Raw genomic sequence first — 15,962 nt, forward strand, 5'->3', positions numbered from 1 at the left:
TAAAGATTAAAACTTTTCCTAAGAATAAATCCACTGAAGAGTCATATTCCAGATTAGACATTCCATATCTTAGGCTATCCTCCCTGCAACCATAAATTTTAGCAAGGTCCATATTAGTCCCTGTTACACAGAATCACAGAATCACAGAATGTCAGGGGTTGGAAGGGACCTCAAAAGATGATCTACTCCAATCCCCTGCCAGAGTAGGATCAGCTACAGTAGGTCACACAGGAACACGTCCAGGTGGGTTTTGAATGTCTCCAGAGAAGGAGACTCCACAACCTCCTTGGGCAGCCTGTGCCAGTGCTCTGTCACCCTCACAGTGAAAAAGCTTTTCCTAATGTTTTTGTGGAACTTCCTATGCTCCACCTTGTACCTGTTGTCCCTTGTCCTACCGTTGGACTTAGTTCAGGCTATTGATCTATACATCTAAAAAATCTGGAGTTGCCTTAAGCATATTGTCATCTGGAACACCATAGAGCAAACTTTTGCGATTGCAATTCCATGCAGTTCAAGAAATATGTTTAAGAAGCAGTATAAAATAAAGATCTTCTATACTCTTGCTATCAAATTGATGGAGTTCCTACATGGTTTAATTCAGTTTTTTTCAAGGCATTTTTTCTTCAGATGAAAAAAGTCCTGTTTTGTACTATGATATACCGTCATTGAGATTTATGATGATTATAAGAAAGTTGTTTATTAGCAATACCATAACTATGAAAAAATATTTTGTGAAGATCTTTAGGGGAGAAAATAATGTACGTGACTTAACAGTCACCAGTTACATCTTCCAATTTTCCCACAGAAAGACTCATGGAATACAAGCCCCAACTCCGGCATAAACTTTCCATACTATAAAGCCTTTCCACATGTAAGGATTTAATTTGGATTAGTAAAAACACTGCCATCTAGGTTCCAAGTTTCACAAAAAAATTGTCCCGCATTTGGTCACTCGCACTGGAGTTCAAATCTACATTGGATATCCAGTAGCAGCATAATGCAGAAACAACTATATGCTTCTGTCTCTTAGAAAGCAAGTCTTTCTTGTTCCACACATAAAGAAACCTATCTAATGCTTAACTATGCAATTGATGCTCAAATTTAGATCTACTCCACCATCGTTTGAACGACCTTTGATGGTTTATGGAAATGCTACAGGAACATGTGCTGCAGGATCTTCACTAGCACGATCATTTTGTTCAGCCTACTAAAGAAACAGATGCACTCCTTTTTAGTGTTTAACACTGTTTACATTGCTTATAATCTATTATGAGTTTTATTTTCTTACTCCAGACTGCATACAACGAAAGAATAAACAGTTGCTTTGCACCATTTTAGTTTAGGGAAACTAGAACTGTTTTCCACCAAAAACGAAGCATTCTCAATTGAGAACTAGGTCCTTATCCCATGTATTCACATTAAGCAGCACCTCATTCCTAAGGAGCCATTGATTTCATTTAGTCGTTTAGATTATTCTGCAGGATGCAGATCAGGATACTGCTGGAACGTTAAGTGCCTGTTCAAAGTCTGTCCTGCACAGAGGAGCATGCAAATTGATTCAGACTCAACAAACAGAAGAGATACTGTTCTGAACTAGAAACATAGTAACAGCCCTTCCTTCCTTAACCGTGCAGAAGTGATTAAGTAAAACTCTGTAATCAAACTATTTGAAGTCTATTTATCAAAACAGATTAAAAAGAACTTCTACTGTCTGTAAAATTTGACAATGCTATTGTTCCTCAGCTACAAATTTTATTTTTATTCTCCAGAGTTTATTCTATGAGGCATTCAATGTCATTTACTAATGAAATCACTTGCTCTGTGGAAACCATGTAAAACAAAAATAGGTGTGGTCAGTCATCTAGAATGACAGAAAGAACAAAACAAAATCAACCAAGCAGAATAGGAGGTAAGAAAAATAAACAAACAAAAAGAAAACCTAATAAATCAGGAACAACAAATGAGGCAAAAAATGCAAAAAAAAAAAAAAAGGAAGCGTGTGGGACTTGTCTGATCATGCCATACAATCAAAGCACGTGATTCCAGATGATTCAAATGAGCTGTGACAAAAGGACAGTTAACTGTGAAATGACAGTCACCCTTAGCTGGAATGAATATATTGATTCAAGACCTAATCTTAATCTCATAGGAAATCAGGGCAAAGACCTCAAAAGTCACTAGCCTAGCAATGACACTTCCAAGAGAAAAGAAACTCCTCCTCACCTCAGTAATATTAATCAATTAATGAGTTATGCATTCAGTATGCATACAAGATAGAGGGAGTGTAAATGGTGAAGCAAATCAAACACTATTTTCTACAGTGCAGTTGCAAAGCTAATGAGAGCAAAACTGTAAGAGAAAACCTTATTGTGAAATGTAAAAATAAAATATGCATTTCATAAAGACAATTAAATAACAAGTTCAGCAGAAATAATAAATATTATAGCACAATAATGACAGTCCTATTTTGGAGGGATAAAATCTTTTTAACAAATGACACCAGAAAAGGTTTGGTGGAGTAACTGTGCCACAGCGTGTGTTGCTACCTAAACAACTGTAGCCTGAGCTTGAACTCATAATTTCTTTTTGTCTGGGCTCCTGGATATCCTGTATGTTGAGGAATAGTACAGTCTGACGGTAAAAGAAGTATATGTATTACACATGAAGCACAAACAGCTATAGCAGTAAACTGTATTTGTACAGCACGAAACTGAAAACCTAATGCCAGACTTGTCATGCAAGCAAGCCCAGCAGGCATGAAGACAGCATAGATAGCACGTTTCTGTTTTTTCAGAAGAAAACTCAGAACCATTCACACTGAGATGTTCCTAACAATGAGATGGATTCTCCTATACCTTTTCCATTAATCTTCCACGGTGTTAGTACTGCTAACATTCTACCAATTTATTTCTAGTTTCTGCTTTGTATTTTTTTATTATACTTGTATTTACAAATACAGAGATATGGCAACAGTAGCAATTAATTAATAAAACAGACATAGTAGCGGTCACATAACATTTGCATAAATAGATATTACACTATTATGCCTCACAAGATTTAACGTGAAATCCTATGATAATTTTATTTAGTTCAAAGGGAGAGCATAATGTTTATGATAGTTTCCCATAAATCTTAAAAATATCTCTACAAAATGTAATTACAGTATCTATAAAAATGTCTATAGAAATGAACAGTAAATGTTTTTTCTTACTTTTATAAACTATCATCTTCCACAATTAAATAAATACATCACATTACAATAGTTCCAAAAAATTACAATGTAATTTTACACAACATTTTACAGATATTCCAAATAATTGACTACAAAGCTCAGTTTTTTATCCATAAAATTCAATAGGATGCTTAAATAAGAAATCTGATACATCATGTAAAGACAGTAATACATAAACCACACTACTGCACTGAAGTCCACTGGTATTAACATGATGCGCTGGTAAAACCAGTGACCCTTGCAGCACATGTGAAGTCTGCAGTTGTGCTACCATATCAAGCAACAAAGCAACAGAGGATAGCACATAATTATTCTACCAGGAAAAGCCCTGCCACAACAGTTATCCATCAGCTGTCTTATCAGCTCCACAGACAATTCTCAGATACTGAAGTACAATGAGGTATCTGTACGCACTGCAAAAATCACTGCTTTAGTCATTGCTGTTGCATTCAGTGGCTTCAATATTGGAGTGGGCAGAGAAACAATACCGCAGTTATACGTATAACTTATTTATTATGTCATCATTGCTTCTTAGACAAGTATTGCTAAGATTTACTTGCAGAAGATGTTACATTAAAATACACCTAGAGTTAACAGTTTAAAATGAAAAATCAAACTTTGGGAGTAAATGCAAACATCTGCGTGTGTGGCCACACACACACACACATACACACAGAATATTTTTGCTTTGTATAAAGTACATCTTAAAGAAAAATTAAAAAACTACTTACACCAGAATAGAAAGGCTCACCAGACACACAGATCACATCCTGCTCCTGGATCATCAAAATATCTTTGGCTAAGTGCAGTCGCACTTTGAAAGGCTCCTGGTTACCATCCTGCAGCAAACAAACCCCTGTCTTTGTCTTCAAAGGAAGGAATAAAGAAAAAAAGTTTCTTCAGTTAGCACTTTGCATTGCTAGAAGTGGTGTTTTGAAACAGAATAGCTGAGAGATAGCTACAGTTATCATAAATATGTTAAGAAATACAGAACTATTAGCAGTGAGCACTGTATTTATTTACCACGCTCAGACTACAAGAGAGCGATGGTCACAGTAGCAACTTGCGAAGGCAGATTTTGCAGTAAGAAGGCGCTATTCTGTCCATAATAAATCTGTGAAACTCAATGGCTTCAGAGCAGCTGTGCTCTTATTTCCAACTTTGTGTTCAATGATGACACCTTACTTGGACATGAAATAAAAGCTGATGATCCACGTGTTACACCATTTTTGACAGAGAAATACATGCCATAACACCTCCAGCTAGCCAGACCTGAGCACTGACAGCCTACATGAACCTGTTGTGAGCTTTTCCTGATCTGTGAACACATCACTGACTTACACTTTTACGTTCCTTTTCAAATGAGCATGCTGAAGTTTAGAATAAGAGAAAAGAGATCAGAGAATGCAACTTCCTCTAGTAACTTACTTCTTACTACACTTCTATATTTTATGTTTACAGTTAGAGATCAGGAATTCTGTAGGATTCTTCAATATATGACTTTCAAAAATTTAACAGGGTCTTTGTGGTATTACCTATCTGTGCTACTTTTTTTGGGTGTTACATGTAAGAGGTCTGAACACTGAAGAATTCTGCACATGTAAGCACCTGCAATATTTATTAATTTTTCCCTGAAGGCTATGTTGAAAATATCACTCTTCATAATACCTCGTAAACAGACAAAAGTCATATTGGTAGAACTTTTCTGACATGAGGAATGAGCTTACAAACACGTAGTTTACCAGTATTAAATAGCTATACCTATTTGCATAGATACATACATATTCATATATATATATATGAGAAAAGCATATATAAGAAAGTATTTAAAATCTTGACCTGATCAGTGTCAATGATAAAACTTGCATTGTTTTCATTCAGGTCAAATTTCAATCCACTGTCTGTAGCAAGTTGGCTTGAGAGAGATCAAGGGAAAAAAAAGCTTGCTGTGAATTTTAACTGCCAAGGTTGACCTGGCTGAATCTGAGGGCTCTTTCTCAGATAAGAGTTTAAAAGAGGATTTAGAAGATCTCCCCATAATGGGCTCTGATACCTTACATCCATAGCATAGAGAGAACAAACACAAATATGGAACTAACAGTAGGCTGCTGGGAGAAGAAAAGTTTAAATTGGTCTCAAGAGGCTTTAAGAGAAGTGGAAAGGTTGAGGACAACCTTTAAATAGCTCTATATAATGTTCTTTACTGACAAACTGTTCTATCACTTCTGCTCCATGCTTAACACTCAAACTCAGGAAATCATTTTCTCTTGGACACCAGTAGAAATTGTGTATAACTCAGCCATCACTTTGAAAGTCGCTCTCACATTGGTTTTATTCTTTTTAAAATAAGTTTGAAGAAGAAAAAATGAAGAGTTCCACACAATGGACTCACACTGAGGTCAGTGGAAGCTCTGGTCAGAAGACATCATACTAAGGGGTCTTTTTTAAAAACAGGATGAAATAGAAACTGATTGAAAAAAAATAAATGGATCAAATAAATGGACGTTGAACAGAGTTAGGTTTTCAGTATCACTGAAAAATTCCCTCTCATATCATAAATAAAATGTTATGATATTAAAATAAAGGAAATGTAAAATAGTTAAAGTTCCCCTGCTTCTCTCCTGGTAACTTCTGCTTTGCAGACTAAGATGACTTGTCTTTCCATGGAGTTGTGAAGTAAGCAGTTAAGTGGTAACAGATGTTAAACAAAGCAGGCTGTAAATATCTGTGGTCAAATAAAACAGGCTAGCCTACATACATCTACGATGTGCTGATGTCTAAAATGACCTTTTCCTGCACAAAGGTTTGTAGATGTGCCTTTCCTCAACCCTCAGTAACTGATAATAGAATAAATTCTGCCTCTCATACACTGATTATAGTAACTCTGCCTTACTTGACTGCACATACTTGATTTGGTCAATAATTCTACAAAATCTTCAAAGTGTCGTTCTGCAAAAGGGGTTTCTTTGTAGGAATTAGAGGCACTTAACAACAGCAAACACAATTAGAATAAAATTAAAATTAAAGCCATTTTCTAAATGCATGTGGGCTGAACCTATTCAGCTTGAACACAGAAACCAAGCTCAGGAAGAGCAAAATATTTTGGCCCTTGGAAAGATTGATCACTCACACTCAGTGATCTTATTTATATCAGATACTCTGAAATGTAATTAAACACTTTACTGTTGTTGGGCTTTATGAAAGCTGGGTTATGATACAGCTCAAAATTAAATCTTTGGTTATGCTATCTCCTTTCCTTTCCTACCTGAGAGCAGCATTAACAACCATGTAAAGGGGAAGAATGTAGTTCAGTTTCATTAGATAAGCTCAAGAGAGGTCCTTGAGAAGAAAGACTGGAATTCAGCTATTTCATTATGTTTCATTTTTGTCTGATGGAATTTCTTTTTTCGTCTTTCCCCTGCCCCCTTCAAAGCATCCAGTAAACTGAATTAAACAAAGATATGAACTCCTGCATCCTTATCTAGAGCTGGAACTTAGTGAAGTAATCTTGTATATATGCTTTCATGTAAATTACTATGCATACCAACATTTTTCATCCATGTGGCCCCAGTAAAATTATTCCAGTGGGAGGGAGATCATCCGTCTAGCCTCTATGCCTGCCATCTCTTACATTTGAAGTGCTTAAATGATGTGCATTTGTGTCCATAAGAGGTGTGTGGGTGCAGAGTTGCAGCTGATGTTAGCTTTTGTTCCCACTGAGAGATTCTATGAGAAGGAGTGCTAAAATTTTCCCTTCAAGACTTCTACATTTCACTCGCAGAAAGCTCTGCCCTACCCCCAACTTAGAGCAATATACCAGCTCACGGCACGTCAGCTTAGCTACTGTAACTGTCAGTGTGAGGTCATGCAAGGCATCCTCTTGTGCTCAGATATATGATAAACTTCATCACCTTCCAGCAGGCATGGACAGAGAAGCATAGTTTAGCTGATAACAGTTTGTTAAGCCACTATACCTTGACGGTACCTTTGAGCTAAAACTGCCAGGAACATTACCATGCCTATATTTATACCTATTTCTTCACCTTATGCTTAAGAGCTTGGCACCTGTTGTAAAGAGGGTAACAGAACCGAGTGTTTGAAATTGTACATGTTTATGAAGTGGATGATGTAGGCTAAGGAACAGATATGGAAGCAACATACAGCAGTGAAAGAATAAGTTTCCACATGGGAGAGGAGTCAGTGACTTCGAGCAAAAGCTGTGATGAAGGGAGGTAGTGGTACCTAAGTGACACAGTGAACGTTGCACCTGCTCAGTGCTGCCCCTGTCATCTCATTCTACACGCCTTTGAGTTACACAAGAACACTGATGCAGCAAGAGCAGATGTCCTTGGCAGGAGTTTAGGATCTGCTTAGTGTTCCTGAAGTAATATAAATACAAGAGCAGCTCAAAACCAATCCATGTTTGATTTGCCATGCCAGGATGTGTTGAACTTTCCACTTCAGATCTCTATCAGAGAACAGCATAGGTTGGCCGATCAAGTCAGCCTGCTGCTGCAAGGGATATGGTCACACACTCAGATCATTATTAGCAACAAGGCAGTAAAAAAAGGCCACTTAAAAATCTTCTTCCTTATATTCTGATTTCTAAGACATTGTTCATATTGGCTTTGCATAATAGTTGGCCCTACTAACTTTTTTAAAAGGAATTTAGAAATGCTAACATGTCATATATAGCTTGATGCAATATATATAGCCTTCACAAATACTTACATAATTTCAGAGGAAATATAACTGAAAACTACAGTTTATACATTTATGTTAGCTGAAGAGTCTCTTCCAAACATATACCAAAATTATATTGTATGAGAAACATCTTCAAAGTTACTTATTAATTTTAAAGTCAATTTACTGCAGGACAACATAAATATTTTTTATTTTATCTGGTTAAAGGCTACTGGCAGGTGTTCTGTTGAAGAATTTGTTTGTTTACATCTTCCTCTATTTGTCATTTATGACAAGGAAAAATAACAAATCACACCTAAAACTTTTTCTATATTTTTTGTTCTAGAGGAAACTTGTTCAATATTTCAGGCAATTTTAAATACTCTTCATTAGTTTTCAAGGCATGACTATATCTTTTCGTTTGTGCTATTTTATATATTTTTTTTGCCTTAGCTCTTCTTCCTCTAGTAGGAAGACTCCAACAGATATCCTAAAATAGTTTAGTCCATGAATGAATGGAAGAGAGGACGAGTTAAAAAATCTCGCAACACATCCTCTATGCAAGGTGCCCTGGATTTTTACTTACTGCTTTGGCTGATGTGTCCTAAAATAAATTAAACTTCTGCAATATAGGTTTAAGCCTTGAAATTTACTTCCACCATCAAGACTCTGATCCCAGTAAGGAGAATGAGTTGCAGAAACTGCCTGAAATATGTACGTAGTTCGCTTCAGATGAGTATCTATGCTTTTGGATGCTTATCTGAACTGAGGCTGATCTCTGAGTATTTGGAGATATGCCTGTCACTGGTTTATAACTGCAAGTATAATAATAAAAAGGGAAATTGAATCAGAGGTCTAAGGCAGTAATGGCAATGAATACAGAGGTAGGAATATGTGTCAGAACCACATAAAGGATGTTTTTTAAATGGCCCAGCTACTCATTCTGTGGAGGTGTTGCTAGCGTAAGTGAAAAGCACTCCTACTGTCAAAAATTGGAATGCAGCCCAGATACACAGAGATGTGTTCAGCTTGTCATTCAGAGCCTCTTCTTGCCTTCAGATAGCAACGTTTTCAATTCAAAGGATAGCAAGTCAATTCCTGCATGTAAATTTTACACATCAACTTGAAAGAACTGCAGGAAACTATTGAAGATAGGCTTAATCTTATTTTTCTTTGATTTGCCAGGTATTTGCCAGGTAAGTATTTGGCTAAGGCACTCTTAATAAATTATTTGCTCTAAAGAATAAAGACTTACAGAGAATCTCCTTGTTTCATACAGTCTGATTAATTCAATATGTAAATTAGATATTTGGAAAAATATATATCTATTCATAAAAATATTTTTATATACAAGCTTCTTATTGAATTAAGGTATTTTCTACAGCAACAACTTTCCTTTTCTGATACTATATGGACTAGATTATATCATTAGAGTTGAGACCAAGAGATAAGATTCCATAAAATTGAAGGCTATTGTGACATGTCACCTATTATATGACATTTCACAGGCATTGTAAATTGCCAGTTGTTTTTCACCCTGTGATTTTGGAATTAAATTATGAGTTGAGGCTGGATTTCAAAAAAAACCCCAAACCAAGCAACAAAAAACCCCTCACAAATCCAAGATATTAGAAATTCCAGCATTGCCATTTTTAAGTAAAGCAAATTGTCAGCTTAGGCTGAAATGTGTAAACCAGAAAATGACATAAAGGTGACTAAACCCAGTCAAAATAGTATATTACATGATTTATGAAATAAAGTCACGAGGAAGTCAAAATAAGGCTTAAAAATTAAACACATTCTGTGGCAGGCAAAAAGAAACCTAACAAGAGGGATGTTGAAATAGAGGTTACTAGTCCTGTGAACAATAAAATTTATCAAGTTATAAAGTTTAGGAAGTTTACAAGAATATTCATATGATTCATAAAGCAGAGAACAAATAGTTTACCAATTCAAACGAATCCTTCAAAGAAAAAATGGATAGCATTGTAAAAACAGATTAAGAGATTATAGGCATAAAAATAAATGGAATATTTACTAATTTAAACAAGTTGAAGTTATATTAGGAAAAAATAGCCAAGCTAACAGAAATAAAGGATGAGATTTTAAAATTTAGAAAGTTATAAAAATTAGAGAGCTGCTCATGCAGCTTGTTCGTAAAGCACATGGAAAATATAAACTTTTAAAAAATGTATCTAAGGGGAAAATGTTCTAATGCATTATAATCATCCCAAGTCTTCAATTTCATCAGAAGGGCAGAGGACAGTATTATGTCAGAAACTGAGGTTATCTTCCAAGAGATAGTTTTCAGAATGCAGAATAAGGTCAAGTAAGTACAGGAGAGAACTTAAAGAACCTAGTGACTCTATGATTTATGCTCTTCTAAAGTTCAGAAAGCTCAGGATAAAGGCTAAGAGAGCAGCTGGATATTCTCATGGTTTAGAAATTGTTAAATAAGTACAAGAAGCAGTACAATGGATACATTTGCTGATTACTGAGGGAAAATGACACAGAATCCAGAATAATTAAATACGAAACAATTTCTCACAATCAGCAAGTGGAGAAGCAACAAGAAAAAAAATAACTATAGCTTTCTCATCATCAGAGACCGGGTAGTTTCCCTTAGAAAAAAAAGTGTGTAAGACCTCATCTTTTTGTAGCACCATTTGAATTGCCTAGCACAGAAGGTATTTTCTTGTAGAAAAAATATACTTTGAAAAGTAGCACAGCCTACAGATAAGATAGGAGATAATAATCATTAGGATCATAGGATTAACATCAAACTGCACCTGTCTACACATAAGTGTTTGAGTTCTTATTATAATTAATGCTTATTATAGGCAATACAGCGTAGAGAGCAATTCAGGTGATCAGCAAGTTTTGGGAGAAATTAATTGCTCATGGGGCTCCACTGATTGCACTGCTCAGGAGAATTCTGCAGGAGGAACTTAGCACAAAGTGTGTGGGCAGGTACCTACAAGTCAACAAGATCATTTCAGTGTCCAAATTTCAAACAAAATCCTACTCATAGGAAAAATAAGGGACGCATGAAAGCATCAGTACTATGAAAAAACAAAGGTTCCCTCAGGACATCCAATATACTAGAGCAGCAGTTATTTAGAATGAAAAGAGTAGTTTAAGAGGGAAAAAAAAAAAGTGTGTGTCATGCACACTATGAAAAATGTGTTTTAGCCTCAGTGCATCTATATGGAATATTTTGGTTTTACACTAATTTAAACTCAGTTCAACCATTTACTGTCATTAGCAAGGATGGGGATGAACTACCACCGAGTCAAGACCAATCTCAGGTCTTCTGCAATGACGGTGGTTATAGCACTGGAAGATGGGGAAAGAAGGATGATAAGGTATTCATAAGAAATGAAACAAAGAGCGGAAGAAGAGAAAGATCAAATAGACAACATGCCTCATGACAGTTTTTGTTGCCATTGTTAAAAACAGTCTAGTAACCACTTTGCCATAGGAGAACAGAAATTATTTTCCCTAGATATATAGTACGATTGAGAATAGGAGATGGAGCAAAAAGAGGGCTGAAAGTTACAAAAGTACTGACCAGATAACTAATTAAACAAAAGTATATGGATCAAAGTCTACAGCTATTTCATTATTTCATGTCAACAGGTGAAATAAATAAAATGTCTGTGGCTTGGAGTGTAGTCTGTGAACATTTGCTGAAGATGTGCCAATAGAAAGAACCACAAAACAATTAAGGGGGTAGTGCCACAATGGTATTTTCTTTAATCTCTACTGTCACTTTCATAAGAAGCTCAAGTACCAGATGAGGTTTGGGCAACAAGTCTGGCAAATCTGAAGGTACTAAGAAAATCTGAAGGTACATATCGGGAATTGAAATACCTGATAGAATGCATGATTACTTCTCATACTGAACTCAAGTGAACATTCATAATGAGTAATTACTTAATATTTGGACAGTGCAATCCAAAGAATGCTGTCCACATCAGTGAACAAATGAAAATTCAACCTTCTTGAAGCCAAGAAATAGATGAAAACCACAACTGTCAGGTTACATGATAAAATCTTGTCTGTACACACAGAAAGGAATACAGACAGACTGTGGCAGATGGGGGAAGTGCAAGTAGCAGCCTACCCAGTTTCATCAAAGGAGACATCAGCCTACTGAAGGCCCATCACCACATGCCCAGAGGAGCACAATGGCAGGTGGGAACCAAAATTAAGGACTCGGATGAAGGAACACTCAATCTGGTCCCCTTCCAGGGTTGTTCTAGGACAACACCAGCTCCAGTCCAGGTGTAAAACTCATCACGATAAGAAAATGCCAGAGTACATTTTCGACTGAGTCACTGGGGGTCACTGTCTTGGGTCACAGGACACATTTTGGGATGTAGTTTGGGATTACACTGGACTTAGTATAGGATGTTTAGGGGAGGAACCGAAGGGGTGTGAAGAGATTCAGTGATTTGCGGAAGAACACGTACGGAAAAACATAGGGTTAAGGAGATAAAAAAGGGGTTAGTCACATGTAAATAGTTGTCTGGTCAATATGCACATTCCCTGAGCCTGATCAGTGCAGTGTCTCCTATTCTCTTATTAAATCCCTTTTCAATTCTTTTCCTGGCTGAAGGATTCTGTGGAGGGGAGATGGAGGGGGTGGGGAGCGTGAGTATATGATGGTCTACACCAGCAGCTGTAGAGGGGCTCTGGCCTCAGGAGCTTATATGCCCAGCTGCTGGAAACTGAGAAGATCAGGATCCAGGGGTAGCTGCTGAGTAGACTGTCTAAGCCTTGCTGCTGGAGGCATCCACACTGTACATACACCATATAGATTCTCACAAGTGGACCTCCATCCTGCTCAGTCAGAGAGGGAGCAGGATGAGGTTGCTGGTGCTGGCTGTGTCTGTGTGAGGGCTCTGTGTGATCTGCGTGGCTGGTCAGGTACATAAGTAAAAATGTATATATGGATATATGCAGTGTATATGTGTGCTCTGTGTGCATATGCCAACTGGGAATACATCATCACCCTCACTACTGGCTGGACCTGGCGACCTGGAGCTACAGCACCCTCCCATCTCTTGGACTTTCAGATCCAGCTCAATCAATATTCCCCTGAACAAAAAATGCAGATGATGCGTTAAAATAATAGTGCTGAAGTTTTAGTTAAAAATTACATTATGTGTATGAATAAGGCTGACGATGATTTATTTAGACATAGGCGTTTGATGAAAGTAGGTTGAAAGTCTGTATTTTATTAACTTTGATTAGCTTGGGAGGAAAGATGTAGATCACAGTTTTCAGAATTTCTTGGAAGTGACACTGCTGACTCTGTGGCACAAAGCTCATTTTACATGAAGCAGATAAATTGGAGTGGAATATATCTAATTTAATTTTAGTAATCTAAAGCTGAAGGAGCTTCCTTTGGGTCTCTAGATTACAAAGCTTTACTAGGATGGGCGGAGTCATCCTCTCATTCCCCTGTCTGTCATTGAAGCTCCAATTAAGCAGCCGATTTTTAAAGGGCTAAATTTGAAATCAATGGCACCATTAAACGTTAGATACAGAATGAAACAGATCTGTTAATATACTTGCACTTTAAAGGCTAAGATAGGGCTCATATGCCAGGTCATCTTTCTGTGGCTGCTGTTGTCTGGGCACATAGCAAGGTTAATTGACACTAAATAAGCTATACTAGTGCACAGTTTAAATAATAACATAAAAATTCTATGAAAACAGTATGTACCTGTCTCTTTCCTCAATACGTGCACTCAAAAGGTTGTTTCTTTCTTTTTTAATAAAAGCCCTTAATAACATGTTTTAAGTTTTGATCAGCCCTAAATTGGTCAGGCAGTGGGTCGAGATGATCTCTGTAGGTCCCTTCCAACTGAAAATATTTATCTATTCTAAAAAATACATCTCCAAACTAACAATTTTTTTTTTCTAGAGAAATAATCTAGGATATACTCTGTTATACAATTTAGACCGTGCACAGTTTACTTGGTCAAAAAAGCAGTTAGTTCTTGGTTCTTTTATTGTTCCATCTTTCCACTTTTATTTCTTTATGGGATCAGGGTCACACTTAAAGACATGGGCAATTTTTTCGTCCCCAGGTCCCCAGTCCTAACTTCCTAAACATTGTTTGCGATACTCAGTGTACAGGTAATATTAATGATTTTATAATAATAATAATACATTTACATCATTACATTATTTGGTGTAAATGGTTCTCATGGTGTCTCAATTGCTGAAGTTTGAAAATGCATTAAAACAAGTTGTTCAAGATGCCTTTTGTAATGGAGAGAGACTGAAGTACATTGCATTGACACTATAAAACTCTATCCATTTTAAGTGAAAATAACTCCTTTGCCTCATCAAATTAGAATGGAATTGCTTTTCATCTTGGTCATCTTCACAGTTTCTCCTCTCTCGTCACCCACCTTTTTCCCACACTTTTACTTTCCCCCTTGATTTTGCTGAAAGGCATCAGACAGATTTCTGGCTCCATTGATGTTTTTCAGATATAAACACTTCACTAAGAGCAAAGCTTGCACAAAACACAGATACCTGCACCTACATTGTGCCTAAAAGAGGTAAATTGGAATGGACAGAGGTGAGGGCCAGTGATGAATACATCTGGGCAAATTTTTTCATCTCCTGCTACAAAGTCTGTCTGCTACCATAAAGCCATCAGCTGAAAAATTTATATTTATTATATAATTCCTTCAATTTTTTTTTAAAAAGAGAAGTTAAAAAAGGATTTTGCATATAAAAAGGATTAAAATTTCATTGATTTTGATACTACTACTGTTTGAAAAGAAAAATATCTGAGCCTACCTCTTCACAGGTGGTCCTGAAATCCATGTGCTATGACACAGCAAGTGATATTTGTCTAAAATGGAGAAAAAGATTTTATTAGCATGAAAAAGATACTGCAAAACATAAAAGTTATCTATCTGAGATGAGCAACTGCACTTCTCTTTGTTAGGTCCAGTTATAGTCTTGCTTAAAAAGAGAAATGATCAAAGTTGCAATGGCATTAGGAAGTGTAAGGTGTTAGAAGTTGTTCCTAGTTCTTAAAGCACAAGACCCTGTTTCATTGAACATAACCAAAGGAATGCTTATGTTCTCACAAACTCCTCCCTTCCACAGGGCATTCAAACTTACTTTTCTTATTGTAAGTGTAAACTTTTTTTGTTGTTTCTATTTTTCAAAGTAAGAGTATACTGGAAAGTAACAGAAATTGAGACAATTACAACTATTCAGAACACTCTCTTCTAAAAGATTGTAGGTTTTTTTTCTTTTCTTCTTTAGTTAAAAACTATCATGCACCAATAGCTTTTGCCTCACATTTTATTAACATAAATAATCCCACCAAGGAAGCTAGTGTCATTTAACAGTGTGCCTACTTTGCAGAAATATTTATGAGTTGAAAAAACAAATGTTAGAAAAGTCAGGAATATGTCTGAGTGCTGGTAAAATGTCACACCAAATCCTGTGATTATTACTTTGCCTGGCCTTTACCTAGTGTATTCATCTCAATGCACATTTATGCATTCATTTATTTATGAGATAAAGCACTAGAACAGGCTGTTATCAGAGGATAATAATGGTGTTGTGTTGCTGTCTCCACAAGAGAAATATTGATGCATCAGCCAATAACACTTCTAGAAACCGCTTTGTGCGTAAAACAGTCATTTAATTCAATGGCTGGACAATCAAAACTCCTAACAAAATACTCTTCATCAAGCATTTTATTGCTATTCTATATTAATTCTGTGTTTATATTATTTGTATAAATATAGTGCTCAAAGCTCCAACACAAAATTTGCCCCGTTAACCTAAGTTAAAAACAAAAAAAAACCCCTATACATCACATAGCATAAAAACATAAGTCCTAATGACAACAATAAAACCTCTTAGTCTCTTAATTAATTTTCTTAATTTGTTTTGCTGTTCTGGATGCAGTTTTATTAAACCCAAGTGCGCACATACGTATGAGGTTAATGTTCCCTATTTACTGAGCTCAGCCTGGTTCACAGCCTATGCACTAGAATAA

General features: G+C 36.3%; 1 protein-coding gene across 1 annotated transcript in view; it reads right to left on the reverse strand.

Moving 5' to 3' along the window:
* The window catches only part of SNTG1 (syntrophin, gamma 1), a gene marked incomplete at its 3' end in the record, with an annotated part of 83,965 nt that extends 69,167 nt beyond the window's left edge, over positions 1-14,798 (reverse strand). The window contains exons 1-2 of the mRNA XM_009866025.1: positions 14,741-14,798; positions 3,964-4,098 (exon numbers count right to left, since the gene is read on the reverse strand). Coding sequence (XP_009864327.1) covers positions 3,964-4,098; positions 14,741-14,767 — 162 coding nt within the window. The remainder of the gene's footprint in view (positions 1-3,963; positions 4,099-14,740) is intronic.
* Positions 14,799-15,962: the final 1,164 nt, after the last annotated feature.

Source organism: Apaloderma vittatum, unplaced genomic scaffold (assembly GCF_000703405.1).
Source record: "Apaloderma vittatum isolate BGI_N311 unplaced genomic scaffold, ASM70340v1 scaffold11390, whole genome shotgun sequence".
Taxonomy (NCBI): Eukaryota; Metazoa; Chordata; class Aves; order Trogoniformes; family Trogonidae; genus Apaloderma; species Apaloderma vittatum.